General features: G+C 38.3%; 2 protein-coding genes across 3 annotated transcripts in view; both read right to left on the bottom strand.

The window, feature by feature from the left end:
* The window catches only part of PGGT1B (protein geranylgeranyltransferase type I subunit beta), a 56,754-nt gene extending 56,543 nt beyond the window's left edge, over positions 1-211 (bottom strand). The window contains exon 1 of the mRNA XM_061158188.1: positions 39-211. Within this exon, the coding sequence (XP_061014171.1) occupies positions 39-178 (140 nt within the window). The 5' untranslated portion in view covers positions 179-211. The remainder of the gene's footprint in view (positions 1-38) is intronic.
* A 4,945-nt stretch (positions 212-5,156) lies between these two features.
* Positions 5,157-21,315, bottom strand: part of CCDC112 (coiled-coil domain containing 112) — a 37,343-nt gene continuing 21,184 nt past the window's right edge. For both annotated transcript variants that reach the window (XM_061158186.1, XM_061158185.1), the window contains exons 3-10: positions 19,068-19,189; positions 15,009-15,098; positions 12,698-12,773; positions 11,907-12,297; positions 8,093-8,503; positions 6,611-6,706; positions 5,583-5,701; positions 5,157-5,339 (exon numbers count right to left, since the gene is read on the bottom strand). In XM_061158186.1, the coding sequence (XP_061014169.1) occupies positions 5,309-5,339; positions 5,583-5,701; positions 6,611-6,706; positions 8,093-8,503; positions 11,907-12,297; positions 12,698-12,773; positions 15,009-15,098; positions 19,068-19,189 (1,336 nt within the window). In that variant the 3' untranslated portion in view covers positions 5,157-5,308. The remainder of the gene's footprint in view (positions 5,340-5,582; positions 5,702-6,610; positions 6,707-8,092; positions 8,504-11,906; positions 12,298-12,697; positions 12,774-15,008; positions 15,099-19,067; positions 19,190-21,315) is intronic.

Here is a 21,315-nt window from a genome sequence, read left to right as displayed (position 1 = left end):
CCCCGTGTCGGCCCCGATGACTGTGAGCTACCAATTACCTGCTGGTCTCGAGCGAAGAGTAGCGCTCAGGCAAAACCTGGAGGCAGCGCTGGAAGAACCGCACGTGCCGGTCTCGCAGGAAATCCAACCGCTCTCCCTCTCCGCTCCCCGCCGGCCGCTCATCCTCCGTGGCCGCCATACTGCTACGGAAACGACGTCCGCGGCGACCCGGAAGCAGTTGGCGCGCGACTCGAATGAAACCCGAGAAGCGACACCCAGGTGGCGAGTGTGGGGAGGGGGCGTGTGTCCGCCCCCGCCCCAGTTGGCGATTGAAACCGCACGCTGTCAACCGAAGGCCTTACGCGGCAATTTCTCCCTCAGATTTCCCCGTTGGTGGCGCACGATCTTGCCCTTTTGTACTCTAAGCCCAAAGCTTTGGAAACATCTCTCAAACCCTGTAAAATTCAGCCCACAAATCCCTCCAGAACTTTTATCTTCGTTTGATACTTGGGAAGAAGTGCAAGATCAATAGCTTCAAGGTCGTTTTGAAACAATTAGGGCCCTAGACAACATGAAGATGGTATATACGAAATAGGTCAGTATAAAGTTGCCAACAGATTCATTTTTGGAGGCCCACAGTTTTAAGCTGAATGGATAAAATCTACAAAACTACTATGCCAAAGCCTTTGACTGTGTGGATCACAATAAACTGTGGAAAATTCTGAAGGAGATGGGCATACCAGACCACCTGACTTGCCTCTTGAGAAATCTGTATACAGGTCAGGAGGCAACAGTTAGAACTGGACATGGAACAACAGACTGGTTCCAAATAGGAAAAGGAGTACATCAAGGCTGTATATTGTCACCCTGCTTATTTAACTTATATGCAGAGTACATCACGAGAAATGCTGGGCTGGAAGAAGCACAAGCTGGAATCAAGATTGTGGGGAGAAAGATCAATAATCTCAGATATGCAGATGACACCACCCTTACGGCAGAAAGTGAGGAAGAACTAAAGAGCCTCCTGATGAAGGTGAAAGAGGAGAATGAAAAAGTTGGCTTAAAGCCCAACATTCAGAAAACTAAGATCATGGCATCTGTCCCATCACTTTATGGCAGATAGATGGGAAAACAGTGGAAACAGTGGCTGACTTTATTTTTCTGGGCTCCAAAATAACTGCAGATGGTGACTGCAGCCATGAAATTAAAAGACGCTTACTCCTTGAAAGGAAAGTTATGACCAACCTAGACAGCATATTAAAAAGCAGAGACATTCCATTGCCAACAAAGGTCCGTCTAGACAAGGCTATGGTTTTTCCAGTAGTCATGTATGGATGTGAGAGTTGGACTATAAAGAAAGCTGAGCACCAAATAATTGATGCTTCTGAACTGTGGTGTTGGAGAATACTCTTGAGAGTCCCTTGGACTGCAAGGAGATCCAACCAGTCCATCCTAAAAGAGATCAATCAGTCCTGGGTGCTCACTGGAGGGACTGATGTTGAAGCTGAAACTCCAATACTTAGGCCACTTGATGCAAAGAGCTGACTCATTGGAAAAGACCCTGATGTTGGAAAAGATTGAGGGCAGGAGGAGAAGGGGATGACAGAGGATGAGATGGTTGGATGGCATCATCGACTCGTTGGACATGGGTTTGGGTGGACTCCAGGAGTTGGTGATGGACAGGGAGGCCTGGCGTGCTGCAGTTCATGGGGTTGCAAAGAATCGGACACGACTGAGCGACTGAACTGAAATGCTGATTAAATCATTATCGATGCTACAAAAGAGATGTTTCTAGTCCTCTAGAATACCAGTAATTGCATGTGCATGCGCGTGTGCACACACACCCACACCCCACAGCTGATTTGCATATAAGGGTTTGTGTCACACACACACACCACTGTTGATTTGCATACGAGGGTTGGTATTATTTTCTTTAGGAGACCAGAGAGTTTACTCTTTAAGTCAGTGTGTCATCCAGCATCAATAATGCATCAATTTGCAACAGCAAATAAATACAAGGTGTTCTCCAAGTATGCATATGCTAGAAAATGAAATAGCATAAGCTTCTTTTTAATTTTCTTTAAAAACAGGGATTTCCGTTGCTTCAGCCATACATTCTTCCCTTTAAAAGTTTATGAGGTAGTCTTGGGGGAAAATATCCACACAAGGATCTGAACTTGGTTTTTACAGTCAGCTAATAGAAGTTTGGGCATAATTTTGTTAGCCTTCTTAGAAAATGTATTTCTTAAAAAGCATACCATGTGGGCTGGAGTTTTCACCAATCCAAAGCACCCTGCATGTTAGGTACTAGTTATTAATCAGTCAAGGTATTCCTACATGTCTTTAACAAATACTGCATTAACACACTGCCAGGTATGGGCAGAGGGCTGTCTTTGGTGCTTCTGTACAAATATGGAGGCCAACAGTCATTGTCCATAGGTATGCTCAGTCTAGAGGAGCTTTCCATTCCATTATTACAATGAAGATTTTTCTCACTTGCACATCAGTTCAGTTCAGTTCTGTCACTGATGTGATGGTATTAGAAGGTAGGATCTTTGGGAGGTGATTCAGTTCAGTTCAGTTGCTCAGTCGTGTCCGACTCTTTGCGACCCCATGAACTGCAGCACGCCAGGCCTCCCTGTCCATCACCAACTCCCGGAGTTCACCCAAACCCATGTCCATCAAGTCGGTGATGCCATCCAACCATCTCATCCTCTGTCATCCCCTTCTCCTCCTGCCTTCAGTCTTTCCCAGCATCAGGGTCTTTTCAAAGGAATCAGCTCTTCGCATCAGGTGGCCAAAGTATTGGAGTTTCAGCTTCAACAGCAGTCCTTCCAATGAACACCCAGGACTGATCTCCTTTAGGATGGACTGGCTGGATCTCCTTGCAGTCCAAGGGACTCTCGAGAGTCTTCTCCAACACCACAGTTCAAAAGCATCAATTCTTCGGCACTCAGCTTTTTTTATAGCCCAACTCTCACATCCATACATGACTACTGGAAAAACCATAGCCTTGTCTAGACGGACCTTTGTTGGCAAAGTAATGTCTCTGCTTTTTAATATGCACATATATACCACCAAATGGCTGAAGCTATTCAAAGCTCAGACAGAAAGACAAAGCTCAGATAGAAAGACAATCTATTCCACCTGGCTCTTAGAGGGAAGCCGAATATTTCATCTGATTCTCAGCTCAAGAACCACTAATATGATCCAAATGGAGAAAATATTTCTATGGTGGACTCACTGAGACAGAATATACTTCCTAGGTAAGTAATCACCCATGTTTTCATGGGTGATTCTGACCATACAAGAATTTTGACATATACATATGACAGAATCTAATCCTTCACATAGAATGTCACTGCACATTATTAGCTAAAAAATGTAGAGCACAAGTCTTCAAGGTATAGGAATGACAGAGTATCTATACAACTGAATATTATTTAGCTATTAAATGATAATGTTTGAATTATATAGAAACACAGAAAAATGTATGTGACGTAATGCTAAGTGATGATAGTATAGTATCTAAAATGTACTCTAAGACTAGTTATTTAAATTATGTAGGTATATTTTCAGAAGAAGTTACCTTTATAGTAGTAGAATTGTGGGTGCTTTATAACATTTTTCCTTTAGTGTTTTTTTTCTCAATTTCTTAATCCAGTATAAGAAATGTTTATTTGACATCTCTTCCATGAGCCTGTAACTGAAGACATTATGATGTTTACATCCTTTATACAAAGGATCCATATGATAAATTCCTTATTTATTTCAGATACAACTAGAAGGACAAGTTTCTTCAAAATACTATACTTTCTTTTATTAAAAAAAAAAAAACCCAAAAATTAAACAAAAACTGTAAGAATCACCTCACCCCATAGGCTTACCTTAAATACAGGAAACAGAAAGCTCTATTTGTGTACAACAAAAAAGCAACATGTTAGAAAGCAATGCATAAGAAACCTTTACTTTGCTCTATCTTGTTGTTATTCAATTCTGTTTTTAAATTCTCTTGTCCTATTCTTTATATTTTATTTCTAAACCACCTCAAATCATTTTAAAAAGTTAAGGAGAACAAGTGCAACAAATAAAATGGGCATTCCTGAGTAACAGTGTTTTATATTAATTCTCTTTTTGCACCAAGAACTGTATAAATAGAATTCAGTTTCCAAAATCTGGAAGCCAACTACTTTGAATATTAACTGTGAAATAAGAAAAGGTTTTAAACTAGCTACTCCTAGTAAATTTGTATCTAAATCATTTGACCTAAATGATCAAATTATAATTAAAATACTCTGAGATAAAAGTTATAAGAAATGAAGTTTCTTATATTTATCATGTATATGATGCCTTTTGTGTTAAGCTGAGAACTACTTAAAGTTAGGAACTAAGATTTAAAAAATTTTTTTCCATAAAGTTGAGTTGAATGAAGTTAAATTGTGTTTTCATTTATAAAAGTTTGGAAATTTTAAAACTGACTCTTTTGACCAAATATATTAGTCTAGCAATTTTAAAACATTTTAAATATCACTAAGAAATATCATAGTCCTTTAAAGTCAGCTTACTTCCAATGCTGTTACAAAACAAAACTTTCATATCTTGAGGCAAACAAAGCACCAAAGAAAAGTGCATCAGTCGAGAAGATGTGAAGGACACAGAGTTTATAAACGTGTGGGCCCCAGGAAGGCTGAACGGAGACGGGAACAGCTAAAGGAGACCAGTAAGACTGTGTATCATTAATGCAAATAACAGAATACATATGAGGTCAGAGGTATATTTTTAAAATAAATATTTTCCTTATAAAACAAAGCATGCTTCAAACAAATACAAAATATTTGTTACACAAAAATGTAGTAACTGACAAATTACCAATTTGTTAAACTTAGAAAAAGTTCTAACTTATTTCATAACTCAAAAGAAACTTTAAATTTCTGTTACTCAAGTTAATTTAGTTCCAAGTTATAAATGGTACAAAATCTTGGTTTAAAAATGTCACTATATGATTGTCTCAATTTATTTTGCCATGCCATGACAAAAAAAAAATCTTTCAAATGTTTTAAGTATTTAAATAAAATACTGTTTCTAACATAAACTTATTCAAAGAACTTTTACATCAATAGGCCAACATATATTAATTACCCTCTTAGGATAAACAGGAAATACTAATGACAATGCGTTGTAGAACTTAATACCTGCCAATTCACATGCAACACAATAATCAATCTGAAGAGGCTAATAAAATTTTAAGGACATGGTCATTCTCTCCTCCTATAACTCCATATGCTAACATTCTCATCAACTGAAGGAGAATTTCATGATCCCATATTTTCTAAACTCCTTGTCTCCAGGTTGGAATAGCCCTAAGGAGAAGAAGAAAAGAGCGCATAAATATACAGGGTATTTTTTTAAAGTCTTAGTGATTAAATGTTAACTTTTTAAAAGTATATAGATTTTTTTTAATCTATACACTCTTTTAAAAGCTTATAATAAACTTTTTATTTATTATAAAATATAATATATATAAACTACATAAAATATATACATTTCATATACAGTTTATTAGATTATTATATAGTGAACACCCATGCTAACTCCTTCTTTACCTATGTGGGATATGTAGAAGTGGCCCAGAGCCTGCTGGTCCTATCTTTTTGGTCCGTTCTTCCCAACCTTTGGTAGGTTTGTAAAGTCTAGAGGGATCTCTACTAACATTATTTTCAACCTGTAATTGGAAGTAAAATGAGTGCCAGTTAATTTATATGAACTACTGTGTTTGTACTTGTAAGATCCTTAGTAACAGAAAGCAGGTTTAAGAAAACTATTTGATATTCACTAGACAGAAATAAAACTTGTTAATAACCTCTTCAGTAAACTTCTAATTGTGCTGTTACAGCTAAAATAAAATTTGGATTACATCAATCTACTAATAAAATGTTGATTTATTTTTTCTAGTTACTTTATTCTACCTCCACTGTTGTATTTTTTTCTACTTCTCTCATGAGGGAAATGTAATACAGCAAAGTATGACAGACAATAAATTTAAGATAAATAACCACCAGTAAGTAGTCCTTTGTTTCATCTGTGAGAGTCACTAGTATCTATCACCAATGAAATTAAACAATGCTCATAGCTGCTATAGATTTAAAATACAGGCTCATAGAGCAAGAATGGGGACTTCTCTGGTGTCTCAGTTGATAAAGAATCGCCTGCAATGCAGAAGACCTGGGTTCGATCTCTGGGTTGGGAAGATCCCCTGGAGAAGGGAAGACTACCCACTCCAGTGTTCTTGCCTGGAGAATTCCATGAACAGAGGAGCTTTGAGGGCCACAGCCCATGGGGTGGCAAAGAGTTACACATGAATGAGCAATTAACACTTTCACTTTGTTTCACATAGGAAGAATGAAGAAAAGGACAAAGAGCAGGAAGAGAGAAGGAATTTAGGGTAAAGGAAACCGAGGTGCTTATAATGTGAAATGGTAGAATTAAAGCAGTTGCTTTGTAATTGGTAAATAAGTAAGTATGAAATAAAGGAGTTGGAGATAAAAGAGAATTGGATTTTATGTTTGTATCCTTACAAATCAAAGAATTATGATAATAACAATGAAAGTAAATTAATCTCAGTGTAGAGTACCTTTTCTTTTAATTTTGCCAGTTTTCTTTGTTTTTCTGCCTTCTCATCTTCCTTTAATTGTCTATTCAGAATTTTCAATTCAAGTTTATGTAAATCCTGAAAGACATATACCAACAAAAAAGATAACATTAAGAAGTAAAATTAGCTAGAATTTGTTTCAAAGTTTAGTTGCTTGCATGTAAAATTAAATTACCTTAAACAGCAATATACCTGTAATATCAACTTTTTCCAAAAAAAGAAAACCTAAGAGCTTTATTTTCTCTGAATATCAATGTAACACATGCACATCCTTTCTGAATCACGTTCTTTCAACTGTTTCTTGTTTTATTTTATGGGTCAATCTAAAACTTCCTTTCTTTTAATGGGTAAAATTTTCAGTTATCAATACAGAGATGTCTAGTTTTAGATCTCTTGCATTATACTTTCTGTATAATACAGGGTTTTCTTTTTTTCTAAGTCTTTTATTATGTGACTTGCTTGCCTTTTTGGGGAATGGATCTTTGGTTGTGTAGGGAGACTTTTATTTTTATATAAGAGAAATACCATTAGTAATGTGTTTTTGCCTATTATTTTTTATTATTTTTCTTTGTACTTCCCTTATTTTTTGCTTTATGAGTGTTGCCCATATTTGCATTTTGATGCAATTCCTAAGTTATCTCTCATTTGTACTCTTTTTCATTTTAAAGTACCCTTCCTTGTCTTTTTAAATATATTTGGGCTGAATTCCACCCTATCTGATGAGACTGCAACTTCTTTCTTTGATTAGGATTTTTCTTGTATACATTTGTTTAAAATCACTATAATCCTCTCTCTCAGCAATAACTTGATTCCTCTAAGTATATACTGAGTATAATGTGCTAGACCCTAGGCTAAGGCATCAACAAAAAGGACAAAAGCCCCGCCTTCATGGAACTTACACTATGGTAGGAAGATGGACAGCGACCAAGCAACGCGGCCAGTCTGGCGGAGCAGGCAAGACCTTCAGGGCCTGGACTGCGGCTGCCTTTCCGTCTTGCTCCTGCTGGTTTCCGTCTCCCCTAAGAATACTGCAGTGTCTACAGTTCCCCCAAAAGCTACGCTGTTACGCTCCTCCAAGCTGCCCATTCATGCTGCTCCCTCTGCTGGGAAAGATCTCCCCTTCCCTTCCCTTTTCTTCCCTTCCAAGACTCGAGTACCACCTCCCGTCTCACAGCTGCGGTACCTTCCCTCCTTGCAATGCACCTCCCACACTTGTCCGTCGGCACCTCCAGCAGCACGCTGTTTACCACAGCACGCTCAAGTCCCCTGTTTGCACTCCAGCCATTCCCGCCAGACTCTAACCTGCTAGAAAGCAGGGAGCACAGCCTGCTCATTTCGGTGCACTAATACGAGGTCCAGGACAGATACATAAGAAGCATTCAATTAATTTTTGCTGAATTGAGCCTGGAAGTAATACCTCCATGTGTTTCACTGAAAAATTATTCAGGAAATGTATTTACTCACTCTTTCTTGAAACCTGGAAATTTCATCAGCAGCAGTTTTCCTTCTTTCTGCCTTTTCTGTCTTTTCCCGTGTCTCCTTTTCAAGTCTCAAGAACTCTGCCTGCTCTTGCTTCTGTTGGGTGTAGGTTTCCAGCAGCAGCTTCAGTTTACACTGGCGCTGCCGAGCTCTCTGCTGCTGCTTCTCTTTCTCTTCCTCCTCTTTTAACTGGGAAGCGCTTTTCATTGCCATTTCTATACTTCTCTGTTTTTTCCAAGCTTCAATGGCCAATTTTTGCTTCTTTCTTTGTTCTTCTTTTTGTTTTTGATTATCTTCCTGTTTATTATGAGAAAGTACTTGTATGCTGTCTTTTTCCTTTAATTTGAAAATTTCCTCCATTTTTTGCTGCTTTTTGGTTTTCCAATGCTGAATAGACTACGTGGTTAAAAAGCAATGAAAACAAGATAAAATATTTTAGTAACCAAAAGCATTTTATGTTTTATTTTTATTTGGCTGCACTGTGAAGCATGTGGGATCTTAGTTCCCCAACCAGTGACTGAACCTGGGCCTTGACGGTGAAAGCACCAAGTCCTCACCACTGGACTGCCAGGGAATTCCTGCCAAAAGCATTTTAAAATACAACCTCAAATCCATATCTCTTTCTACATGGTGACCGCAGTATGCTTGTTGCTTAGGTTTGAAAAGTGGTTTTTTAAACCAATGCAATTTTTTTCTACTTATCTTTGTAAAAAATTTAACCTATCTTTTAAAACACTAAATAATGGCTATTCCATTGGCCTTTCTCTTCCTCTTTGAATCACCAGGTACACAAGGACTGCACCTCATGAAGTCTCCTCTTCCCCTTTACCTCTTCCTTTATATTCAGGGGGAAACAGCCCTTTCCTCTGATCATTTCACTTCTGCTTCCAAATTCTCTTTCTAGGCTTAGAATCCTTTCTGAGTGACCCATCTCTGGTTAAACTCAGAAAAGGAGTTAAAAGTGAGGTAGGTGAGGATATGAGCTCTAAAGCCAAGTATCTGGGACCAAATCCTGGCTTTGCATTTACTAGATGTGACCTTGGATGAGTCGTTACATGTCTCTGTTCTCGTTTTGCTCATCTGTAAGTGGTAGGTAGCATTTCTCAAACAGGGTTGTTCTGAAGTTTAAATGAGTCAGTGCCCGGCACATAGTGCTTCAAAAGTGTAAAAAAAAAAAAAAAAAAAAAAGCAAAATAGCTTCATATCTTTACATGTGGGTATGTAAAGATTATTTAAAATTCTAGAAGCCTTTTCTATGCCATAAAGGAAACTGAATTATTTTCCCCTGAAGTTCCTCATGGTATATCATTCATTTTCATGAAATACATCCTCAAGCTATGTGTACTATATGCAACACAATGTGAGTAGGAACCACAGGTGATTAAAACAATACCAACACCATCTATTCCAGCGCTACTCCAAGTACCAGTCCATAACAATATCAGGGATTCATGCCAGAAAGTAAATCAACGTACTTCTTTCAATGAGGAAGTTTTCTATGAAAAAACAGTCACTTGAACTAAATATAAATAGCATGCTTACTGGGTAGTTGATTCTGGTATAATCACGATAACTCATTGAAGACCAGAAATAGTTTGCAAACTAACATCTAGTCCCTGGACTGAGTTTGACCAGCACTGCTCTAGGTGAGATAAGACATGTGCATAAATACTAGAATATATTTTAGAATGTGCCATCGCATATCACACAAGACATATTAAATAAGTGCTACTGAAATTCTGAGGGGTGAGTAGGCAAAAGGAAGCAGCATATGATCTGGGCAGATGTAGGTAAGTTAGCAGTGGAGAGTGGAAGAAAGAAGGCGGTTCCAGAAAGTGAGAACAAGATAAGCAAGAGGACATGAACCAGAAAGTTCATGGAATGTCTGAAAAGAAGTATGTTCATTTAGACAAAACATAGGATATATTAAAGGAAGGGGGAGGTAAGAATGGTAAGTTTTCTATTCAACCTTCTCAACTCAACAGATTTAAAATGCATTCCTGGACTTGCCTGGCCATCCAGTGGCTAAGACTACATGCTTTCACCACAGGGGGCATGGGTTAGGTCCCTGCTCAGGGAACTTAATATCCTGCATGCTGCGGGGTGTGGCCAAAAAAAACCCCCAAATACGAAACTGCATTCCTGATGTTATACCCCCAAACTTCCCACTTCTCCTTGAACATGTCCTGCTTCAGTAAATGACATCTCCTCTTTCACACTCTTTCCTATATCACCCCTACATCCAATCAGTCATCAGGGATCAGGAAACAGAGTGGCTGGGAACAAGAAGAGAAAGCCAGAATCTAGGTGGTTTACTTTTATTGCAAGAAGCACAGTTAAGAGACACTGCCTGCTCCTCCACCCTAGACAGGTGGCTCTGAAACTTTAGCTTGTTAACAGAATAACCTAGAGGCTTTATTTAAGCTCAGAGTTCAGACTAGGTCTGGGGTTGGACCCTGCTAAATTCTAACAAGTTCCCAGGTGATGCTGACTTTGCTGGCCCCTGGAAAAAAATCCCAAATGATTCTTGTGTGTGAAGTCACTCAGTTGTGTCCGACTCTTTGCGATCCCATGGACTGTAGCCTACCAGGTTCTTCCGTCCATGGGATTTTCCAGGCAAGAATACTGGAGTAGGTTGCCATTTCCTTCTCCAGGAGATCTTCCTGAACCAGGGATTAAACCCGGGTCTCCTGCATTGTAGGCAGACGCTTTACCGTCTGAGCCACCAGGGAAGTCCAAATAATTCTTACTAGATTGTTATTTTGAGATTTTAAAAATGACTTATGTTTCAAAATTTTTCTTAAAGTTTTAAGTGTCGACTTTATGAACAATGACCTTATTTTGGAGAGAAACAATAGCAACAAGAAACCACCAGCTATTTCCTCTAATACTTTATGTGCAGAATCAAGTATTTCTCTAATGCTCCTTTTTGGGTATGTTGCCTGCTGAACTGTCACACCTTTCTTGTCAAACCAAGTGAATTAAAATTTATTCCGCTCAAGTCTACAAAAAAACAAAAAACAAAACTTAGGACTATCTAAGCCTATGGTTCTTGACCAGGGGCAATTTTTACTGTCCAGAGGACATCTGGTAATGTCTGGAGATATTTTTGATCATCATATTTAAGGTGGTGGTACTAGCATCTACTGGGTGGACGTCAAGAGCACTGCTAACCATCCTACAGTGCCCAGGACAGCCCTCACAGTAAAGAATTACCCAGTCCAAACAGTCAACAATGCCAGTGTTGAGAAATCCTAATCTCAACCAGAGTCAGAATAATATTTTTGTGAAAATGGGACCTTTTAGGTATTTGCTACAATTAAGAGTTACTCTTTACTCTGGGGTTGCCAAAACTTTTGAGTCTTTTAAAATAAGTAGTGCAACTAAAGTTCCAAAACTATTTAGAAACTTTTGAGTCAAAGAATTTTTTTTCCTACTGCCCTCTTTATTTTCTGTTGAAAATAATGTGGACTTCACGAGTAAGATGACTTTTATCAAAAGCCTGGTTAAATCTGAATTTCCCATTTCCATTGGACACAGGATGTTGACCATTGTCAGATGTTTTCTGACTCACTGTATTATTTCTTAGAGTAGATTATGCTGGATGTTGAGTATGTCAAATATACTTCCACTAAAATGACTTAACTTCTCAATGCCTCAGTTTCACCTGCTATGAGACGGGGGAAACCGTTAACATATTTCACAGGGCTGAACTAAATTAATAATATATGTTAGCGTGTAGCACAGTCCTAGAACACAGAAATATACAGTAAATAATAGCTATTACAATTCTTATTACCTCTTTTTTTCTTTCTTCTAGAGCCAGAAACTTTTGATACCATTTCTCATGCTGTTGAACTTCATCCTGCGTTCTTCCGGGAAGGTGCTCTAGAACTTCTCCCATGAACGCTGGCTTCCCTTTATGCTTGGTTCTCGCCTTCACAAAGTTCTGGTGGTCATAATCGTCCCAGCCCCCCTGGCGCCCTCCTGTCTGCTGGAGGAACGTCTCAAACTCCGCCACGGCTTCCGGCAGAGCACTCGGTGTGACTCTGTCCGCGGGAAGCTTGCCCGGTGCTGCTCTGAGAGCCTTCTCCGCTCCTGGATCACCCACAGCCCACGTGTCAAGTTTTCTGGATATAGCGCTCACCTCATTACTAGTTGTTTTCTCTTCCTTAATAAGCTCTTCATATCTAAAATTTTAAAAATAAAAGTTTGAAAAGTAAGATACCAACCAATCCATATTAACCCTTTGTTTTCCTTCAAATTTTATTATTCCCAACTCTTTTGATATCTTCTCCACTTCACAATATTAACATCTATAAATCTAAGTCTTCAAAGAGTTTCCTCAGAGGAAAAAACTATCTTTCAAACTCTTATTTGAGAGTTTATAGACTCCAAATATAAATGAAAATTCACTTTAAACATGCAAAGCAGTCTAAAACCTAAAGCAAAAGAGAGGTATTATACTGCTTTTGTGTAAGGCTAGTATTAAATTTGTAACAATAAAATAGTTTACATATAACCATCTAGTAAAGAGTTATTGAAAAATAAAGGTAAATAATTTTAAATTAAAATGTGTTTAAAACATACATCAACCTCTGCTCTTCCTTAAAAGTGTTAATTGCATTTTCAATTTCCTCCATCATTTCTCTGAGCTTTTCAACAACTGTAAAAAAAAAAGGGGGGGGGAAATTATGTCATATTTCATTATGACTAAGAATTAAAAATTAGGAAGAAAATTAGAATGTTCTCTTAATTAAAAACCATTTCTCAGCCTAAAGGATAAGAAAAAAATGTACTTTTAAAAAGTAAATTTTTATGATTGCGATTTTTTGATTACAGATTTTTTTCCTAAGCATACATACCTTAAATATTATTTTTTTCCAAAAAGCTTCTACATCATGTATGTTTTCTGTGACTCGCACTTTTTCTTTAACAATATGTTGTAATTAACTTTCTACATCAACATACATATGGTACTTCATTCTTTGTATGGCTACATGGCATTTCGTTGTCTAATGCTACCCTGAATCATTAATTCTCCAACTGATGAACCTTTAAATAGATGCAATGCTGTAGTAACTATCTTTGCATATTTTTGCATGCTCAAATAAATATTTTTATTTTATTTTTTAATTTTTATTTTATATTAGAGTATCATCGATTAACACTGTTGTGCTAGTTTCAGGTGTACAACAAAGTGATTCAGTTACAAATATACATGTATCTATTCTTCAAATTCTTTTCATATTCATGTATTATATAATATCAAGCAGAGTTCCCTGTGCTATACAGTAGGTCCTTGTTGCCTATTTATTTTGCAGTACGTACATATCAATGCCCAACTCCTGATCTATCCCTCCCCCCTCAAATAAGTATTTTTAGAGGATAACTGATAACTTTAAGTGCTAAAGTTAAAAAGTATGCCCACTTTACAGTATGCAAAATACTGTCACATTGTCCTTCAAAGAGGCTCGACCTCTTTACAGCTCCTGAGAGTGCTCCTTCTCATGTAATTCCAGCCATTTCCAAAATAATCAAAAATTTATTATCATTGATTTAACTGACATTTTTATAATAATAAGCCTGAGCACTTTTCCATATGTGTTTTGGGTTTCTTTGGCTATAATATGCAACTTATAATCTTTGCCCATTCTCTTGTTCTGTTACCTTTGTTGCTTGAATTTGTAGACACTCTTTACACATTATGGATATTAGCTTTCTAAGTTACATATATACTGCTATTATTATCCTAATTTGTATTTCAACTTTGCTTATAAGTTTGAGGTATTTTTGAAGAGTCAATTCTGTCCACTTTTTTCTTTATGATTTCTGACTTTTGTCATTCTTATAAATTATAATATGATCATAAAATATTAATCCATGTTTTTTTCCAATATTTTTAATGGTTTCGGATACTTGCTATTTTTAGTGCTTATTATGCTATAAGCGGTGCACAACGTGCTCACGAGCAGGCTCACTTCATCCCCACAGCCCTGAGTGAGGCTGTACGATTCTCTCCATTTCAGAGCTCAGTAAGTGGAAGTTCAGATTGAGTAACTTGCCTGAAACCACTTGCCTGACAATTCAAGGATCTGACCCAGCGTGTGTCTGATCTGAAGCCCATACATCTCGAGCACTTTACTGTATGCTTTGAGTACTTTACTGTACTGCTTTGCTCTCTCAGCAATGAGTGTTGGTATAAAGAAAGAGTAAGGACACAATTCTGTCTTTCACAAATGACTAAAATTTGCCATAATACTACCTAGTCATTCCCTCAGGCATTTAAAATGCCTCTGAAAGGCAATAATTTCAAAACGCAAATGATGGGAAAATACTAAGCAAAGAATCAAGAATCTTTTTCGCTTCATCAGCTGAACCTGAATCTTTGCATACCACAGATTCTTCATCTGAAGCTGCTGCTGCAGCTAAGTCCCTCAGTCGTGTCTGACTCTGTGCGAACCCAGGGATTCGAGCCCACCAGGCTCTTCTGTCCATGGGATGCTCCAGGCAAGAACACTGGAGTGGGTCGCCATGCCCTCCCCCAAGGGATCTTCTCGACTCAGGGATCGAACCTGTATCTCTTATGTCTCCTGTACTGGCAGGCGGGTTCTTTACCACTAGTGCCACCTGGGAAGCCCTATTCATCCCATATATGACATTAACATCTGCTCTACTTCATAATTTATAAGAGTTTGATAGTATTTTAAAGATTAAAAAAATACATAAACAGCAGATATTACAGTTTTCCAATGTTTCCTTATTAATACCTAACAAAAAGTAGGGTTTAGCTCCTCCATTAATGCCAAAAGAAAAATTTATTTAAAAAGTATATATTTTTCTAATGAACCATAGAGAAAACTAATACATAAGAAGAAATAGAAAATGTAAATTTACTTACAATCAGGTGTAGGCTTCGCATCTTTTAACTGATGCTGAAGTTTCTTTACATTGTTGTATATTTTGGCCAACTGTTGCTGGATTTTTGCTCCTGTAAGGAAGAAGGATGTACTGTAAAATAAGTCTATGACAAATGTGGTTACCAACTCAGGATTCTTCACACAAGACTGATCACCCTCACCTAGTAAATTACGTGAAGAACAATTAAAGAACAAAAGATGGTTTATGAGTATTAAAATAGCCTGAACCAACTCTTGCTCTAAACAAAGCATCTAATTTCATCTAATATTTTAAGGCACAATAGCTTAAGTCTTATTATAACCTGTGCCAGGGAAATGTCCTTAGAAATATTTTTTTAACTCTGGAGACTGAGTTATTGGACACTCATACATGGATCAGTAGCATCATTTTAGTCATGTTTTATTCTTTAACAGTTTTTTCCTTTTTGCTATAATTTATGGACATAGAGTTGATCTCAACTATTGTTAGAATACTAAAACTGTATAGCCAATATTAATGCTATGAATACCGACAAACTGTGACAATTTACTTTATCTGACCACACCATCGAAGACGGGCTGGGGACACCCACTGGTGTCACAGTCATGGCCGTGAGGAGATGTCTCAGGGTGCCATTTACTGGTGTCTATGCTTGCCCGGAAAACCTCATGGATGGAGGAGCCTGGTGGGCTGCAGTCCATGGGGTCGCTAAGAGTCAGACATGACTGAGCGACTTCACTTTCACTTTTCACTTTCATGCACTGGAGAAGGAAATGGCAACCCACTCCAGTGTTCTTGCCTGGAGAGTCCCAGGGATGGGGGAGCCTGGTGGACTGCCGTCTATGGGGTCGCAGAGTTGGACACGACTGAAGTGACTTAGCAGCAGCAGCAGCATGCTATAGGTTTCCCTGTAGCGCAGAGGGTAAAGAATCTGCCTGCAATGCAGGAAACCTGGGTTCCATCCCTGGGTCAGGAAGATCCTCTGGAGAAGGGAATGGCAACCCACTCTAGTATTCTTGCCTGGAGAATCCCCGTGGACAGAGGAGCCTGGTGGGCTACAGTTTGTGGGGTTGCAAAGAGCTGGACATGTCTGAGCGACCAACACTGCTCCTGTTGTGCTACAGGTCGCCAAGCACAGCCAAAGGACCAGGCTACAGTAAGGTGCTAAAAGAAAGAAAGTGAAGTCGCTTAGTCGTGTCCAACTCTTTGCGACCCCATGGACTATAACCTATCAGGCTCCTCTGACCATGGGATTTTCCAGGCAAGAATACTGGAGTGGGTTGCCATGCTAGGCCCACAATAAAAGCCTGAAGAACAAAAGGTCTCAAAATCATTTTCAGATGTTCTGTCTCATCAGCAGGAAGACTGGATTCTTCTTTCATATTTCCCTTCTGAAGTAGTAACCTTACTGTAATATTTACTTAAATTATTAGGATAAAGTCAAATATTCATATTTATATACATATTCATGTAATAATATTTGATCATCATCTTTGGGTATTTTACTTATGCACCTCCCCCTTATTTTTTTTTTTTGCAACTCTTCCACAAATGAACATGAAACACCAAAAGGCTCTGTTCAAAAGTCTGTAAAAACAATTATTTTTTTTTAAAGTTTATCTTTAGGCTGGAAGCCAGTGCTAATATTCAAAACAAACCCAAACATGCATATATGACTTTGGCTTTTTCCATTTTTTATTAAAATTCCAGAGTTCTATAAAAGTAGAAACTTTACCCAATGTATTTTATAGGCACTTACTCATTTTTGGAATTTTAGGTCAAGAAACTTCCCTAGTAATCAGGAAAGTGTTTTCTGTTGTTTTACATTTGCCATAGTTTGAACAGCTACAATGATACCACTATAGGGAAAATGATCTTTTATTAATTCATTTGGAACTGAGATTCTGCACTATAGGCAAAGCATTCAAGTACAACATTACATAAATGCATGCTAAAATGTGACATAATATTTGAGGTAAAGTATAGCTATTTAATGCTTCTGAGCTGAAACATGTGAAAGGGAAATTTCTATATCCTTATACTAATGCAATGCATTCCTTCTTCTCCAAGATAAGATAAACACAAAGTGTGAATAAAAAGAAGCAAAACTGTAGACAAAGGGAAACTAGAAAATAAAAATAAAGTGCCTTAAAAGGGAGAAAATCAAGTGACTTAAAATGCACAGAATGGACATACTCTACTTAATGGCATGATAGAGAGACAGATCAGCCTTTTTGTCTGTAAAAGAACTAAGGGGTATTAAGAAACATTCATATTAAACAAGGGATACTCAGATTCTTCTATGAATCAAAGAGGACAACTGGAAATCTGGCATTTATGTTAGGTCTCATCATTCCAACAGGAGAGAGAGAATGATTCTTGCCACCATCTGACAAAAGATGACTTTTTAAAATAGTGCAATCTTATATTCTGAAAGGAGAAACTTACTAGAAATTCCTTTTAATTAACTACAAAGGTGTCTCATGAGCAGTATAACCTCCATGTAATAAGTCTCAATATCTTACAAAGTTCAGCTGGTTGATAACCACTGTTGTGCTGTTATAAGTGGATTCAGTTGTGCCTGACTTTTTGCGACCCTATGGACAGTAACCTGCCAGGCTCCTCTGTCCACAGGATTCTCCAGGCAATACTGGAGTGGGTTGTCATACCCTCCTCCAGGGGAATCTTTCTGACCCAGGGGTCAAACACTTCTCTTATGTCTCCTGTATTGGCAGGTAGGTTCTTTACCACTAGCACCAACCTGGGAAGCCCCTGAAAACCATTACTTTTCCTTTAATCAAAGTTAAGAAGTGTTTTTACTATAAAATAAAGACTTTGCAGTTTAAAAAATCTACTCTACAAGGAAACAAGGTATTCTTGTAAAATTCTTTTTTAAGGCCAACATTTAGTACAGTTAATAATTATTAATATTCATAACAAGCAGTAGAACATATTCAGTGTACAATCTCTAACACTTTCTTATATATTAGGTTGGCCAAAAGGTTCATTTGGGTTTTTCCATAACATCGTACAGAAAAACCCGAACGAAGCTTTGAGCCTACCCAACACTATCACATCAGATGCACAGACAGCTCTCCTATGGTAGAAATGGCAGGTTTTATTAACATATCACAGACAAGTAAACTCAGGTTTAAGCAACTATGTGACTTGAGCACTTTACCAATCATACAGGTTCTGAATCTGTTGATGCTTACTGAGTGTGGGATTCAGTCAATAGGATCCTGGTGATGAGCTAATATAAGACACCAGTAATTAGTTTTCCTTTATTTTTTAAATTTGTTGCCCATAATCAAAGCTTTATTTAAAAACTGACACCAAAATATGAGAGCATTGCTGCAAACCTTGAAAATTAAACATAATTACGTTATCTTGGTAGATAACTGGAATCACTGAACTGAAAAGGCTTTCTGTGATAGGACGCAGATTCAGGAAGTTGTGTGGCTCATTAGTACTGCTTTCTTCTAAATGATCATCCTTCTGAGTCTGGCGTTTCCTCCTACTGGCTGGCACAACAGTTGAACAACCTACACCAAACACCACGGTGTAAATCTGGCTGTAAACCATGGTAATCTTGTAGCTACCTGGACATTTTACAAACATAAAGTAAGAATTTGGACTTTGAACCAGCTATGTCTTTTTATGTTTTTTCTGTTCCTCTTCCAAGGAAGGGTACAGTACATCCCCAGCTAAAGGTGTGTTGATCCTTTTGCAAGCCCAGCCTGTGCAAATCTTTAAGGCACCCTTCCTTTACTTTAAAATAATGTAGTTTCATTACTGATTTGACAACCAGAAAACAAAACCCTCTTTTTCCTATTAAGACGAAATATACACAGGAAACAATCCAGTTATAAATATCCAGACTAAATAGTGACCCCCCTCCCCCCAAAATAAATACATATCCTTAAAAGAGAAACTCATTACACCAACTAGACGGCATCTTGATAGAGACAGTAACGGTCAGTGCCCAAGGACAAGGCACAGGGCAAAACTATGACTATGTATCTCTCAATGGGTTTTGTGCATCATGAACTCAACTTACTTTCCGTTTTCCTGCTGTTAATCAGTTTATTTTCCAATTCTTCCAGCATGCTATGTTCAATTCTGAAGTCACTTTTTTGGTTGTAGAAATGACTGTGTTTGTCTTTTTCTAGATTAATAACCCTTTAGAGAAAGAAACAAATAGCATAAATATGATTTAAGTACATTTTTAATTGTTTAAAATATAAATATACTTACAATCTGTACTTTGTATTAATTCATCAAAGGATTCAAAATAAAATTACTTGGATCAATAAGGCTATGGAATCAAAACAGTAGTTAGGAAAATGTTGTGTGTGTGTACACTAGTCATTCAGTCGTGTCCAACTCTGTGACCCCACGGACTATAGCCTGACAGGCTCCCCTCTGTTCATGGAATTCTCCAGGCAAGAATACTGGAGTGGGTTGCCATTCCCTTCTCCAGGGCATCTTCCCAAATCAGGGATTGAACCTGGGTCTCTGGCATTGCAGGCAGATTCTTTACCATCTGAGCCACCAGGGAAGCAAAATGCACTATAGAAATGCAAGTTGTTAATACTAGTAAAACTGAAACTTCAAAAGGCAAACAATCTATGAAGGCAGGGATTTTAGTGCTTTTATGGGATATGGTCTACATTTACTTCAAAGCTTCCTTCATCTCATCCTTGCTCCTTGGCCTTAATCCATCTATCAGTAAGGATTTCTGATGTTAGCTTGAATCCTGAGGTAAAACAAAACAATTTACCATCAAGAAACTTCTTTGGTTGGACAAAGAAATTTATTTTCTCAACATCTGTTTTCTTTCTCCCACAAGGTGGAAATTAATATAACTACTTCTCCACTAATCCTGAATTTAATGAGTGGTGGAGTATCTCTGGTCACTGATTTCCTTTCCTCTATTCTGAGAGGCAACTATATTAAGGCAGAGTTTCCCAATCTTTTTCACTTGCCACACCAAGAAAAGAATTTAATACATAAGGCACACTGAGGTAAATAGATGAGAATGCCACAGGCCCTACCTGGCTGCCCCAAGGTTGAGGGAGTCATAACTTCAATCTGTGTTGGGAGGAGGGAAGGGGGAGAACAGAGACATCAAAAAGATTTTAGTCTGCAGGTCAATCTGGCAGATTGAGGGCAGCTCCTGGAGTCCTGCACTGAGAGCTCCAGCCCATCGCGACTCTGGCTGGGGTGGGGAAAGGTACTAAAATCAAACAGAAATGCCCATCACAGATACAGGCTATGCTATGACAGTAAGTTATGTTTTGCTACTCCTGGATTAGAAATATTAACCCATCAGTTCAGTTGCTCAGTCGTGTCCGACTCTTTGCGACCCCATGAATCGCAGCACCCCAGGCCTCCCTGTCCATCACCAACTCCTGGAGTTTACTCAAACTCATGCCATCTCATCCTCTGTTATCCCCTTCTCCTCCTGCCCCCAATCCCTCCCAGCATCAGGGTCTTTTTCAACGAGCCAACTCTTTGCATGAGGTGGCCAAAGTACTGGAGTTTCAGCTTCAGCATCAGTCCTTCCAGTGAACACCCAGGACTGATCTCCTTTAGGATGGACTGGTTGGATCTCCTTGCAGTCCACGGGACTCTCAAGAGTCTTCTCCAACACCACAGTTCAAAAGCATCAATTCTTCGGCACTCAACTTTCTTCACAGTCCAACATCCATACATGACCACTGGAAAAACCATGGCCTTGACAAGACGGACCTTTGTTGGCAAAGGTTTGCTTTTTAATATGTTATCTAGGTCGGTCATAACTTTCCTTCCAAGGAGTAAGCGTCTTTTAATTTCATGGCTGCAGTCACCATCTGCAGTGATTTTGGAGCCCAAAAAAATAAAGTCTGACACTGTTTCCACTGTCTCCCCATCTATTTCCCATGAGGTGATGGGACCAGATGCCATGATCTTAGTTTTCTGAATGCTGAGCTTTAAGCCAACTTTTTCACTCTCCTCTTTCACTTTCATCAAGAGGCTTTTTAGTTCCTCTTCACTTTCTGCCATAAGGGTGGTGTCATCTGCATATCTGAGGTTATTGATATTTCTCCTGGCAATCTTAATTTCAGCTTGTGTTTCTTCCAGCCCAGCATTTCTCCTGATGTACTCTGCATGTAAGTTAAATAAGCAGGGTGACAATACACAGCCTTGACATATTCCTTTTCCTATTTGGAACCAGTCTGTTGTTCCATGTCCAGTTCTAACTGTTGCTTCCTGACCTGCATACAGGTTTCTCAAGAGGCAGGTCAGGTAGTCTGGTATTCCCA

This window comes from Dama dama, chromosome 12 (assembly GCF_033118175.1).
Source record: "Dama dama isolate Ldn47 chromosome 12, ASM3311817v1, whole genome shotgun sequence".
NCBI lineage: Eukaryota > Metazoa > Chordata > Mammalia > Artiodactyla > Cervidae > Dama > Dama dama.
The sequence above is the reverse complement of the archived record's forward strand: the minus strand, read 5'-3'. Positions and strand labels throughout refer to the sequence as shown.